The sequence below is a fragment of the Symphodus melops genome, assembly GCF_947650265.1.
Source record: "Symphodus melops genome assembly, chromosome: 20".
Taxonomy (NCBI): domain Eukaryota; kingdom Metazoa; phylum Chordata; class Actinopteri; order Labriformes; family Labridae; genus Symphodus; species Symphodus melops.
In genome coordinates, this window is record NC_136710.1 from 20,270,724 (window position 1) to 20,284,917 (window position 14,194).

Genomic DNA, 14,194 nt, shown 5'->3' on the forward strand with positions numbered 1-14,194 from the left:
GCTGACTGGATCTTGTCTGGACCGACGTCCCCGACCTGTCGACACAGGAAACCAACACAAACATGGAGTCAGACACACTGACTGTGCCCTCATGTTCATATCAGTGTGTGTGTGTGTGTGTGTGTGTGTGTGTGTCTGGACCTCCAGCTCCATGTCGTCCATGCTGTGTGTGTGTGTGTGTGGTGCAGCTCGGGGTTGTTGGCCGTGTCCAGCAGCTCGATGACGAGGTCCGAGTCAGCAGCTGAGTCACAAACGGATGCTGGAAGAAGAAAGGTGACTCTCAGAGAGCGGCCATGTTTGAGTTCACACGAGCGTCGGGTCGGGTCGGGTCGGGTCGGGTCGGGTCGGGTCGGGTCGTCTCCACAACTGCAGCCAGCCGGGCTGAAAGCTCACAACCCAAACTTCTGTGTGTGTGTGTGTGTGTGTGTGAGAGTGTGTGTGTGTGGACAGGGGGCCAAATGAATCTGTCTTCACCTCCTTTACCTGCTTTGATTTCATGTCACCACTCAACCTCCCTCTCTGTTTCCATCCTCTCCTCCCTCTCTGTTTCCATCCTTTCCTCCCTCTCTGTTTCCATCCTTTCCTCCCTCTCTGTTTCCATCCTTTCCTCCCTCTCTGTTTCCATCCTCTCCTCCCTCTCTGTTTCCATCCTTTCCTCCCTCTCTGTTTCCATCCTCTCCTCCCTCTCTGTTTCCATCCTTTCCTCCCTCTCTGTTTCCATCCTTTCCTCCCTCTCTGTTTCCATCCTTTCCTCCCTCTCTGTTTCCATCCTCTCCTCCCTCTCTGTTTCCATCCTTTCCCTCCCTCTCTGTTTCCATCCTTTCCTCCCTCTCTGTTTCCATCCTTTCCTCCCTCTCTGTTTCCATCCTCTCCTCCCTCTCTGTTTCCATCCTCTCCTCCCTCTCTGTTTCCATCCTTTCCTCCCTCTCTGTTTCCATCCTTTCCTCCCCTCCTTTCCTCCCTCTCTGTTTCCCATCCTTTCCTCCCTCTCTGTTTCCATCCTTTCCCTCCCTCTGTTTCCATCCTTTCTCCCTCTCTGTTTCCATCCTCTCCTCCCTCTCTGTTTCCATCCTTTCCTCCCTCTCTGCCTGAACGGTTTTCTCACGCCTCTCTTCATCAACGTTGTCTAAATAATCGTGACGTGACGAGGGGGCGGAGTCCACGCTCCGCTCGTCAGCTGAACTTGTGACCGCGAGCTTTTGTGATCAAGAGTTTCTGAATGTTTGTTTTTTGATTGACACGATGAAAAACAAAAACAAGGAATGACAGAGATCTGTGTGTGTGTGTGTGTGTGTGTGTGTGTGTGTGTGTGTGTGTGTGTGTGTGTGTGTGTGTGTTGATACAGCTGAGCAGCAGGGACGTGACCTTTGACACAGACTGTGTCAATCAGGTGAGGATAAACAACAGCGCTGATGTGTTCAAAGTGTGTGGGAGTTTCCAGACACTGGGAGCAGAAGAGCCATCTCACCTGCAGCAGCGTCTCCGCTGACGGCCTTTTACGAGGGTTCTTGATGAGCGCCATCTTCACGAAGCTCTGGAAAACCTGCAGACCTGCAGACAGAAGCGAAGCGTCTAAAGATCCAGCTGATGGTTCTGAGGTTAAAGGAAGCTCAACTCACCACTTGCTCTTGTCTTTTAGACGAGGAGGCTGGAAGCTGCTCTTTGACATCAACATCAGAGCTCTGAAACATGGAGGAAGTGACATCATTATAACCATCAGATATAACAACAGTCAGTGAGGGAAACACTGACGGAGGCTGAGCACCTCATCGGGTGGAGGTCGAACATGGGCGGGCTGGAGCTCTGCCAGCTCGATGGCCGTGATTGCCGACGGCCCAGATATCACACAGGTGGTTGTATCCGCCTTTCTTCTCCACCGCCGCCACCTCAGGAGCCATCCTGCAGGACCAGGAGAAACACCCAGGATATCATTTAGCTATCTTAAAGGACCAATCAGAGAGCTGCTCTCTTCCTGTGTGATCATGAAGGAAACCTGCTGTGTTGAAGCTTCTCTGACAACAATGCAGCAGCCAGCATGTCCTCCTTCTAACTTTAGATTCTGCTCCTGAATGCTCTGGATCTGATTGGACCAGAGAAGGTAGGCGGGGCTTTGAAGGCCGTTTTGGACGCCCCTGGGTTTGCCAGATATTGAGAGCAGTTATCAGGTGAACAGGTGTTTGCAGCGATGGAAGCTACATGCAGAGCTGGCTAAACACTGAAGCTACAGTGTCTCTACATGCAGAGCTGGCTAAACACTGAAGCTACAGGTGTCCACCACATGCAGAGCTGGCTAAACACTGAAGCTACAGTGTCCAACCACATGCAGAGCTGGCTAAACACTGAAGCTACAGTGTCCACCACATGCAGAGCTGGCTAAACACTGAAGCTACAGTGTCTCTACATGCAGAGCTGGCTAAACACTGAAGCTACAGTGTCCACCACATGCAGAGCTGGCTAAACACTGAAGCTACAGTGTCCACCACATGCAGAGCTGGCTAAACACTGAAGCTACAGTGTCCACCACATGCAGAGCTGGCTAAACACTGAAGCTACAGTGTCTCTACATGCAGAGCTGGCTAAACACTGAAGCTACAGTGTCCACCACATGCAGAGCTGGCTAAACACTGAAGCTACAGTGTCTCTACATGCAGAGCTGGCTAAACCACTGAAGCTACAGTGTCTCTACATGCAGAGCTGTCTAAACACTGAAGCTACAGTGTCCACCACATGGTGACCTGTGTGAGAGGAGGGGGCGGAGCCAGCTCTCTGTGATGATTAGAGTTTAGACTGTAACCTCCCTCTCTCTCCTTTTCTTTCCTCAGCTGTTGTATTACACAGACGACTTATGTTCATCTTACCAGTATGGCGTTCCGATGAAAGACTTCCTCTTGGCCACGGAGGCGCTGATCTCTGCTGCGACTCCAAAGTCAGCTGCACAGAAATAAGAGACACAGAGCTGAGGATGCTGATCTCATGTGGTCTTCATTGATGACACACTGATCAGCACTGACCCAGTTTAACGTCTCCTCTCTCAGTCAGGAGGATGTTGGCTCCCTGCAGACAGAACACAGATGAAGGTGGTGAGCTCATTCAGAGACAGGACGACAGAGCTGAGGGAACGTGCAGTACCTTTATGTCTCGGTGCATCTTTCCAGTCTCATGCAGGTGATACAAACCCTGTGAAACAAACAGACAGCTGAGCAGACGTCCTCTTCATTTAATGATTTAATACAAAGCTACAAATATTCATGATGCTCCCTCAGACAATAAAGCAACTCTGGTTTTCAAACAGAGCCTGATAAACTCCCTCCTGGGGGTGCTGAGCCTCCTCATCAGCCTGCTGGGGTCCAGAGACTCTGAGATCCCCAAATAAAGACTCACACCCAGACCTTCAGATCCAGACCTTCAGATCCAGACCTTTAAATCCAGACCTTCACATCCAGACCTTTAAATCCAGACCTTCACATCCAGACCTTTAAATCCAGACCTTCACATCCAGACCTTTAAATCCAGACCTTCACATTCAGACCTTCAGATCCAGACCTTCACATTCAGACCTTTAAATCCAGACCTTCAGATCCAGACCTTCACATCCAGACCTTCAGATCCAGACCTTTAAATCCAGACCTTTAAATCCAGACCTTTAAATCCAGACCTTCACATTCAGACCTTCAGATCCAGACCTTTAAATCCAGACCTTTAAATCCAGACCTTCAGATCCAGACCTTCAGATCCAGACCTTCACATCCAGACCTTCAGATCCGGACCTTGAGCTCACATCCAGACCTTTAAATCCAGACCTTCTGATCCGGACCTTCACATCCAGACCTTCACATCCAGACCTTTAAATCCAGACCTTCACATTCAGACCTTCAGATCCAGACCTTCACATTCAGACCTTTAAATCCAGACCTTCAGATCCAGACCTTCACATCCAGACCTTCAGATCCAGACCTTTAAATCCAGACCTTTAAATCCAGACCTTCACATCCAGACCTTTAAATCCAGACCTTCTGATCCGGACCTTCACATCCAGACCTTCACATCCAGACCTTTAAATCCAGACCTTCACATTCAGACCTTCAGATCCAGACCTTCACATTCAGACCTTTAAATCCAGACCTTCAGATCCAGACCTTCACATCCAGACCTTCAGATCCAGACCTTTAAATCCAGACCTTTAAATCCAGACCTTTAAATCCAGACCTTCACATTCAGACCTTCAGATCCAGACCTTTAAATCCAGACCTTTAAATCCAGACCTTCAGATCCAGACCTTCAGATCCAGACCTTCACATCCAGACCTTTAAATCCAGACCTTCAGATCCGGACCTTCACATCCAGACCTTCACATCCAGACCTTTAAATCCAGACCTTCACATTTAGACCTTCAGATCCAGACCTTTAAATCCAGACCTTCAGATCCAGACCTTCAGATCCAGACCTTCACATCCAGACCTTCAGATCCAGACCTTCACATCCAGACCTTCAGATCCGGATCTTCAGATCCGGACCTTGAGCTCACAAACAGAATGTCTGACAGAGGAGGAGGACTCAGCTCTTTATTTGGAAGCTCACGGGTTAAAATGCTGCTTCTGATTTGGGTCGTAGTTTTAGAGGAACACAGGAGTGAATGTGGATTTTAGACCAGAATCTGCTGACGTAAATATTCTGTGTGAGAGCATCATAACATGTTGTTGTTGTCTTCAGACGTGACAAACCCTGCAGGAGGAGCAGGCCGCTCACTAAACAAACAGCCTGCTTGCTCCTGCTGTGGACTCTGTTTGCAGCAGTGTATAGTTAGCGGTCTGGCGAGGTTAAATACTATTTATCTCCTCTGAATGGAAAAACACACGAGTCACTGTGACAAACCCAACGAGCTGCTGCTGCTCACTGTCAAAGTCTCACCTGGAGGGTTTCTCTGCACACGTAGGCGATCTGCTTCTCCTTCAACGGGCCCGTCACTGTGAACGACACGCTGATTTATAACTGACCAGGAGGAGGAGGAGCCTGCACACACTCTGTCTGTTTTACTGTCATCATATGAGGTGATTACAGCACAACATGTCAGCAGATGATTTCATTCTCCTCTGGGCATCTAAAGGCAGATGGTCCTGCATGTGTTTAGCGTAGCTTAGCATTAAAACATGAGCCAGTGCATGCACTAAAAGTCTGACTTTGTAAAAACAAGAGACACAAGGCTTCTATTGGGCGGATGAAGAGACCTGCTGAACAAACTCGGACTTGTTTTTGTGTCAGACATGAGAGAAAATGTTGCATTGTGGGAGTCTGACAGAAAAAACAGTCCTGGCTGAAACAGCAGAAGTAGAAATAATTTGTCCCAATCGGTACATCAGCTGCGATTGTGCATGCTAAGCTAGGCTAAAGACATGCATGCATTGCACCAACCATTAATAAAAGAGGATGTTTAGAGGAAAAGTTCAACACAAGTTTAAATAAATGAGTGGGTGCAAATCTCCAAATCTAAATACAGTTTCTATCACTCAGCCCACTCAGGTGTTTAAAAAAGAGCTCATCTCAGTTTGTTCTGAAAACACAAAGAACAACAACTGAAGCACAGAGATGACGTGTATCTATTTATATATACATTGTTATAAACATTGTTTTATACCATGGTACATATCCTGCAGTGAGCCTCCTCCACAGTACTCCATACAGATCCACAGCTTGGTGTTCCTGCAGAGACACAAACATCATCTATCAAAGTGCCTAAAAGTCTGAAGGACACACAAATGTAGACGCTCCCTAAAAGTCTGAAGGACACACAAACGTAGACGCTCCCTAGAAGTCTGAAGGACACACAAATGTAGACGCTCCCTAGAAGTCTGAAGGACACACAAACGTAGACGCTCCCTAGAAGCCTGAATGACACACAAATGTAGACGCTCCCTAAAAGTCTAAAGGACACACAAACAGAGACGCTCCCTAGAAGTCTGAAGGACACACAAATGTAGACGCTCCCTAAAAGTCTGAAGGACACACAAACAGAGACGCTCCCTAGAAGTCTGAATGACACACAAATGTAGACGCTCCCTAAAAGTCTGAAGGACACACAAACGTAGACGCTCCCTAGAAGTCTGAAGGACACACAAATGTAGACGCTCCCTAAAAGTCTGAAGGACACACAAACGTAGACGCTCCCTAGAAGTCTGAAGGACACACAAACGTAGACGCTCCCTAGAAGTCTGAATGACACACAAATGTAGACGCTCCCTAAAAGTCTGAAGGACACACAAACAGAGACGCTCCCTAAAAGTCTGAAGGACACATAAATGTTGACGCTCCCTAGAAGTCTGAAGGACACACAAACGTAGACGCTCCCTAAAAGTCTGAAGGACACACAAACAGAGACGCTCCCTAAAAGTCTGAAGGACACATAAATGTTGACGCTCCCTAGAAGTCTGAAGGACACACAAACGTAGACGCTCCCTAGAAGTCTGAATGACACACAAATGTAGACGCTCCCTTGAAGTCTGAAGGACACATAAATGTTGACGCTCCCTAGAAGTCTAAAGGACACACAAATGTTGACGCTCCCTAAAAGTCTGAAGGACACACAAATGTAGACGCTCCCTTGAAGTCTGAAGGACACACAAATGTTGACGCTCCCTTGAAGTCTGATGACCTCCCCCCGACACAGAATGATGAGCGAGCTGTTTCCTGGTCTCGAGTGGGAGAAGAGACAAAGAGCTCACCTGTGGTAGCTGCCGAAGTACGCCACAATGTTTTTATGTTTGCACTCCTTCATCATGGTGATCTCCTGCTGGATGGATGTGATGTCATCGCCTGTACACACACACACACACACACACACACACACACACACACACACACACACACACACACACACACACACACACACACACACACACACACACACACACACACACACACACACACACACACACACACACACACACGGAGTGTTTTCTCAGAGTTCAGAGTAAATGACAGACCAGTAAACTACAGGGTTGGATCAGTGGGAAGACTGGTGGATCACACTGACAGAACGTCTCCGTCTGTCTCCCCTTTAAGGACGTCGAACACACACTCATTTCTACACAACGGTGTGTGTGTCATATAAAGGACACCCGCTCTCTGCTGAGTCCTGGACTCTGTGATGGTATCAAACCCGGAGGGACGGAGAAGTGTGAAGTTTCACCAACCCGGGTCGAGCTTCACAATCTTGATAGCTGCCAGTTCAGACGTCCGGATGTTACGAGCCTGAAAAAGGAGAGAAAACAAACAACATAGTTTAACATGTGTATTATGACCTGCTCTCTGATTGGTTCTCACAGGACGAGAGAAGACGCCTGTCAGAGCCGCACCATAAAGACTCTAACTCTGACTCTAACATGTCTGTCTCCAAACCCCCCAGTGATGAGACAAGTCTCTCCGTCTTCTGCCTGCTCAAACAGGCTGTTTGGAGATGTTCCCTTCATGACATCACAAAGGGCAGTAGCCCCTCCCCCAGGTGGGTGACACTCCCACAGCTAGGTGTTTGTTCTGCCCTCTGGATGAAGCCTGAGTGATGATGGACGAGGGTCTGCATGTCCTCTCAGGGCTTCCGTAGTTTACAGCTGTGAGGCCTTTTCTGAGACTCTCCCTCCATATGTCCAGATGGACTCCTGACAGGCAGAGACACTCGTGGACTTTGGTGAACGGTCAGTTCAAAGCTTGGCCAGAGGTGATGCTGTGTGGACACTTTACGTCCCCCAGATGAACCTGTGATCAGAGTCTCACTCCGCTGCGTTGGTCGCCCGCTCTGACGTCACATGGTCTCACTTCACTGTTACAAACCAGGGATCAACAGGTCGCAGCGACACGACACAACCTGCGCCTCAACATCCTGTTTTCTTTCCTGTTCTGCAGCAGAACTTCCTGTGACAACGGCGATAGAGACGCCTCCAAAAAAAACCCCTGGTCTCTGAGCGGCTGAGCCTGAAATAACAGCTGACATCAGGGTGACACAAGCAGGAAACTGTGCTGCACTTTGATCAGGAGCTCGTCAGTCAAGCTGTAATTCATACATAATGAGACCCCCCCCCCTGCCCCCCCCCCCCCTCCCCTCATTTCCTCCTGAACACAGAGGTACAACACGAGGACTGAACAGTGAAGAACAATGTGAATGAAAACAGCTGCTTGAAGCACGATAACAGACGTGTGGGGACTTTTACTCTGAACAGACAGAAATATAAAGGTGGGGGGACGCGGGGGGCTTTAAGACCCAAACTAAGTCTGGAAGGATCCGTCTGTGTCACAACAACATGAGGAAACAAGCAGAGACACGGAGCACGTCCTCGAGGGGACATCTGAACAAAGAGACAGATTTATTTTTATGAATCATCGTGAAGCCTCCAGACTCCAGACCAGACATCCGCATCAACATCAGACCACCAACCCAGAGAGCCTCCAACCAAACTCAGTCCCAAACCACCATCGACCCCCGGACAGCCACTGAGTCACATGACGCTCTACACTTAGAAACAGGAAGCTGCAGAAACACCTGCAGCCTGTTTAAGGAGGTCTGAGTCCGATCTGCAGGTCTACGTTTGTCCTGTTTTAGAGGGCAGGACTCCTCCATCCTGAACCCGTCACCCGTCTGTAAAGCTTTCTGCGTTCTAACCTCTCAGCATGTGGTGGACACTGTAGCTTCAGTGTTTAGCCAGCTCTGCATGTGGTGGACACTGTAGCTTCAGTGTTTAACCAGCTCTGCATGTGGTGGACACTGTAGCTTCAGTGTTTAGCCAGCTCTGCATGTAGAGACACTGTAGCTTCAGTGTTTAGCCAGCTCTGCATGTGGAGGACACTGTAGCTTCAGTGTTTAGCCAGCTCTGCATGTAGAGACACTGTAGCTTCAGTGTTTAGCCAGCTCTGCATGTGGTGGACGCTGTAGCTTCAGTGTTTAGCCAGCTCTGCATGTGGTGGACACTGTAGCTTCAGTGTTTAGCCAGCTCTGCATGTGGTGGACACTGTAGCTTCAGTGTTTAGCCAGCTCTGCATGTAGAGACACTGTAGCTTCAGTGTTTAGCCAGCTCTGCATGTGGTGGACACTGTAGCTTCAGTGTTTAGCCAGCTCTGCATGTGGTGGACACTGTAGCTTCAGTGTTTAGCCAGCTCTGCATGTGGTGGACACTGTAGCTTCAGTGTTTAGCCAGCTCTGCATGTGGTAGACACTGTAGCTTCAGTGTTTAGCCAGCTCTGCATGTGGTGGACACTGTAGCTTCAGTGTTTAGCCAGCTCTGCATGGGTCTGTAAAGCTTTCTGCGTTCTAACCTCTCTCCATGTTTCATCTCCAACATTGATCCTAGTTTGAGCAGCTTTCTGCTGCTGGAGCTTATTAGAAACATGCAGAGGCTTTTTAGCTCGGGTACAATCACTTCTATCTGAAGCAGTTCCACTGCCCGCTTCCATCGCTGCAACACCTGTTCACCTGATAACTGCTCTCATATCTGGCAAACCCAGGGGCGTCCAAAACGGCCTTCAAAGCCAGAGAGCTTGTCAGAGAAGCTTCAACACAGCAGGTTTCCTTCATGATCACACAGGAAGAGAGCAGCTCTCTGATTGGCTGATTGATCACACAGGAAGAGAGCAGCTCTCTGATTGGCTGATTGATCACAGAGGAAGAGAGCAGCTCTCTGATTGGTCCTTCAGTAAACACTCACACGTTGTGTCTTAATGTGAACCTGCAGCTCTCTCTGACTGCTGTCAGCTCTTTACATAAATGTATGAAATCTCAGACTCTTCATGTCTCACAACTTGAATCCACACGAGGAACATGAAGGAGTCAGGACACTCTGCTGTGAGTGAACAAACAGAACCAGCAGAACTCTCTACCACAGAACCACAGAGTGGACGGGACCAGGTACAAACCAGGATGGATCACGCTCCTTTGAATGAGTTCAGTCTATGTCGGGGTCTGAGGACGGTAGAGGTGGCGTGCAGACAGTCTGAGGACGGTAGAGGTGGCGTGCAGACAGTCTGAGGACGGTAGAGGTGGCGTGCAGACAGTCTGAGGACGGTTTGTGTGCGAGTGATCCGGCTGGGACCGCTCAGGAGGTCAGAGGTCAGGACTCTGAATGACGGCAGTGTGAGGAGAGTCCTGAAAGCCCACACGGTCACATGATCAGCTCGGACTCAAACCCACAAGCAGCAGCGGAGATAATGTGTGTGATTGTCTGCTCACACACACACACACACACACACACACACGTTACAGTAACACAAAGACAGATCCAAATACCAAACCACTGAGAGCATGTTACACTCCTTCTACTGTTTGTGCTCCTGAACACGAGAGCTGCACGCCACCTCTACAGGCTGTCTGCACGCCACCTCTACAGACTGTCTGCACGCCACCTCTACAGACTGTCTGCACGCCATCTCTACAGACTGTCTGCACGCCACCTCTACAGACTGTCTGCACGCCACCTCTACAGACTGTCTGCACGCCACCTCTACAGACTGTCTGCACGCCACCTCTTTATAGAGTCGTGTGGCGGACTCGTTTATCGTCCTGAATGATTCAGATGGAGCTGATTGGGTCCCTCAGTGTGATTCCTCTCTGACCTTTACAGCGTGACCTCTGACCTCTATGACTCTCAGAAGCTGTGAAGAAGAAGCCTTCACATCATGTGATCAGTCACATTCACGCTCTGCATGAAACACAGAAAAGGAGCTGATAACCATCACTTCCTGTTTGCCAACTTGCAGCTCTGTTTTTAAATAGTGACGTGTGTCTTTATAAAAAGCTGCAGAAGAAGAAGAGTCCTCCGTGAAAAGGGGAAACGACGGTTTTAACTAACAAAGAGCTCAATCTAAGTATACTCGCTTTGAACGCCACCAGCCACGCACCACACGCCAGCAACACGCAATATACACGTCACCACTAGGAGCAGTGTGGAGGCGTACGCTGATGAGAACAGTTAACAAATGTCGTCTGTGACGACGACGTGTCGCCTGAAGAGCTGACAGATCACCTCCGCTTTACGTGCAGCGCCCTCCAGAGGAGTCCTCCGGTAACACACGCTGTACGTCGACAGCGCAGCAGCTTTCTGGTTTGAGACGTGTTGAACATCAGCGATGGTGTATTAACACCAGTATGAGTTTTTCATTTGGTGATGTGATCAGGACGAACACGACCACCAGGTGAAAACAGGTTTTAAAACTGATCTCGCCACGACTCGGTGGCTCTCTTTAAAGCGCTGAAGCGAGCAGTGAGACGTGAGCAGGCAGCGACTTCCAAACTGAAACTTGACAGTTTGCTGAATCTCTGCAGTGATTGGTGAGAGTTAACATTGAGCTGTCAGTGTGGTCATGTTGTGACACTTTGATTTCATTCATGATGAATAATTAACAAGTTTGGTTTGAACATAACGACCAGCGTCAGTCTGAAGCGTCGGGCTGCTGCGGAGGAACATCAACAGAAACAAATTCTTTGTGTTTGTGCAGGATGCACGAGGCAGCGGGCGGGTTAGCAGCACAGGATGTTTGCATCCTGACACACACACACACACACACACACTGAACTTTTTCAGAACATTATTCATGACATATTGATCATGCTTTTATACGACAAGTTCATGTTCACTGCTTTTATTTATAACCCATTTTAAGCATTAATTACTGCTCATCTAAAACGATTGGTTACGACTTTAGACTGAGTGTCATCCCCCGTGTGTCCCTGCAGGGGGCGCTGGAGTCCCCCGTGTGTCCCTGCAGGGGGCGCTGGAGTCCCCTGTGTGTCCCTGCAGGGGGCGCTGGAGTCCCGTGAATGGCGGTCTCCGTGCTGGAAATGCTGTCTCAGGCTAAGTTTGAGTCAAGCTAACGACAGGCTGCTAACTCTGAGTCAAGCTAACGACAGGCTGCTAACTCTGAGTCAAGCTAACGACAGGCTGCTAACTCTGAGTCAAGCTAACGACAGGCTGCTAACTCTGAGTCAAGCTAACGAGCTGAGGCGGGTTTTAAGCCTCCTGACAAACCGTTACACTGACTTCCTGCAGGATCAACACCAGGAGGCTGCTCGTGTTCACACATGCACTGCTGGAACATGACCACAGGGGGCGCCAATATCTACACAAACTGAAAGTTCCTCACAGGAGCTTCAGTTCTCTTTTCGTTTGTTCAAAAACATTTGAACTATGTTTAAAAATTCAAATATATGGTCTGAATCAGAAAACCTTCTCCTTAAAGAAGCTCAACACAGAAAACATTTCAGGGAATTGAAGTTTGAGAAATGACTGAGATGATAAATTCATCATGTTTTTCCGTTCGTCAGTTCATCATGTATTTCTGTTCAGGGTGAAGATTTAAAGTGCTGACCTGACAGATATTTAGACCATGAAATATATCAGCACTGCACCAAAAACAACAGTGTTTTTTCTGCATGAAAACAGATGGTCCAACAGATACAACACCTTTCTACCTGCGTTCAGCGTGAAAGCACTGAAAGGGTTAAATAGATTTATTGGCACAAAGGAAAGCACGCAGCCTTCATCTGAAACAGACACACACACTCAGATCCACCTGTGTGTCAGGAAGTCCAAACCCCGAGTATGTGTGTGTGTGTGTGTGTGTGTGTTCTTGGATGAACGAGGGCTCGCGCTCACCTTGAACACATCTCCGTAGGTGCCGCACCCGATCCTGTGGATCAACTCGTAGTCATCCAGGGGGTCCAGAAAGGAGACACCTATCCGGTCCATGATGGAGACACCTCAGGGTGCTGCCTGACAACTACTCACACATCACACGCGCGCGCGCGCACACGCCGCTGCTGCTGCACGTTTTACCGCAGGAGAACAAGAAGAACCGTTAACGGGACCGAACTCGTTCTGACTAAGAACTGGAGGGTCGATCCGAGAGAGAGAGAGAGAGAGAGAGAGAGAGAGCGAGAGAGAGAGAGAGCGAGAGCGAGAGCGAGGGAGGGAGAGTGAGAGAGAGAGAGAGAGAGAGAGTTCAGTGACTGCAGACTGACACTGTGAAAGCATCTGTCTGTGTGTGTGTGTGTGTGTGTGTGTGTGTGTGTAGTCCCGAGTGGAGCTGGAGCCAGTTCACGCATGGGCAGAGACACTTCACACTGTAAAAAAAACCCCTCACCTCTTCTGATCCTGTCCAGCTTTCAAACAAACATGTAAGAGTGAGAACTACGGTGGCCCTGAAGGTCAACTGCAGTAATATTTAATGATCGCAAAATATTTTTTTTCACAAAATGCAAAAAATATTAAATGACACGAAAATATTTATTTTTAAAAAGTAAAAATATTGAATATACTGCAAAAAACATTTCACCAACTTTTTTCAATATTTCACGTGGAAGAGGGGGACGGCCGCACATTAAAAATAAATAATGACAGGAGGAAGATTGTTTAACATGATGCTCAAGAAATAAAGTCAAGATTTAAAGGAGCAGTTTGTAACTCCGCCCCTAGTGTTTAAAAAGAGGTACTGCAGTCTAAGCTCTAATCATCACAGAGAGCTGTCTCCCCTCCTCTCACACAGGTCAACATGTGGTGGACACTGTAGCTTCAGTGTTTAGCCAGCTCTGCATGTGGTGGACACTGTAGCTTCAGTGTTTAGCCAGCTCTGCATGTGGTGGACACTGTAGCTTCAGTGTTTAGCCAGCTCTGCATGTTGTGGACACTGTAGCTTCAGTGTTTAGCCAGCTCTGCATGTAGAGACACTGTAGCTTCAGTGTTTAGCCAGCTCTGCATGTAGAGACACTGTAGCTTCAGTGTTTAGCCAGCTCTGCATGTAGAGACACTGTAGCTTCAGTGTTTAGCCAGCTCTGCATGTAGAGACACTGTAGCTTCAGTGTTTAGCCAGCTCATCATGTGGTGGACACTGTAGCTTCAGTGTTTAGCCAGCTCTACATGTGGTGGACACTGTAGCTTCAGTGTTTAGCCAGCTCTGCATGTGGTGGACACTGTAGCTTCAGTGTTTAGCCAGCTCTACATGTGGTGGACACTGTAGCTTCAGTGTTTAGCCAGCTCTGCATGTAGAGACACTGTAGCTTCAGTGTTTAGCCAGCTCTGCATGTGGTGGACACTGTAGCTTCAGTGTTTAGCCAGCTCTGCATGGGTCTGTAAAGCTTTCTGCGTTCTAACCTCTCTCCATGTTTCATCTCCAACATTGATCCTAGTTTGAGCAGCTTTCTGCTGCTGGAGCTTATTAGAAA

The 14,194-nt window shown here is 48.5% G+C and overlaps 1 protein-coding gene across 1 annotated transcript in view; it reads right to left on the reverse strand.

Moving 5' to 3' along the window:
- Positions 1–13,093, reverse strand: part of map4k2 (mitogen-activated protein kinase kinase kinase kinase 2) — a 27,947-nt gene extending 14,854 nt beyond the window's left edge. Inside the window, 18 exon segments of the mRNA XM_079371820.1 lie at positions 1–35; positions 142–180; positions 183–229; positions 232–259; positions 1,469–1,540; positions 1,542–1,551; positions 1,620–1,682; positions 1,766–1,794; positions 1,796–1,825; positions 1,827–1,899; positions 2,859–2,931; positions 3,012–3,054; positions 3,130–3,177; positions 4,909–4,964; positions 5,633–5,697; positions 6,717–6,807; positions 7,188–7,245; positions 12,630–13,093. The exon segment at positions 1–35 is cut by the window's left edge and continues 44 nt beyond it. Coding sequence (XP_079227946.1) covers positions 1–35; positions 142–180; positions 183–229; positions 232–259; positions 1,469–1,540; positions 1,542–1,551; positions 1,620–1,682; positions 1,766–1,794; positions 1,796–1,825; positions 1,827–1,899; positions 2,859–2,931; positions 3,012–3,054; positions 3,130–3,177; positions 4,909–4,964; positions 5,633–5,697; positions 6,717–6,807; positions 7,188–7,245; positions 12,630–12,722 — 953 coding nt within the window. The 5' untranslated portion in view covers positions 12,723–13,093.
- Between the last annotated feature and the right edge of the window lie 1,101 nt (positions 13,094–14,194).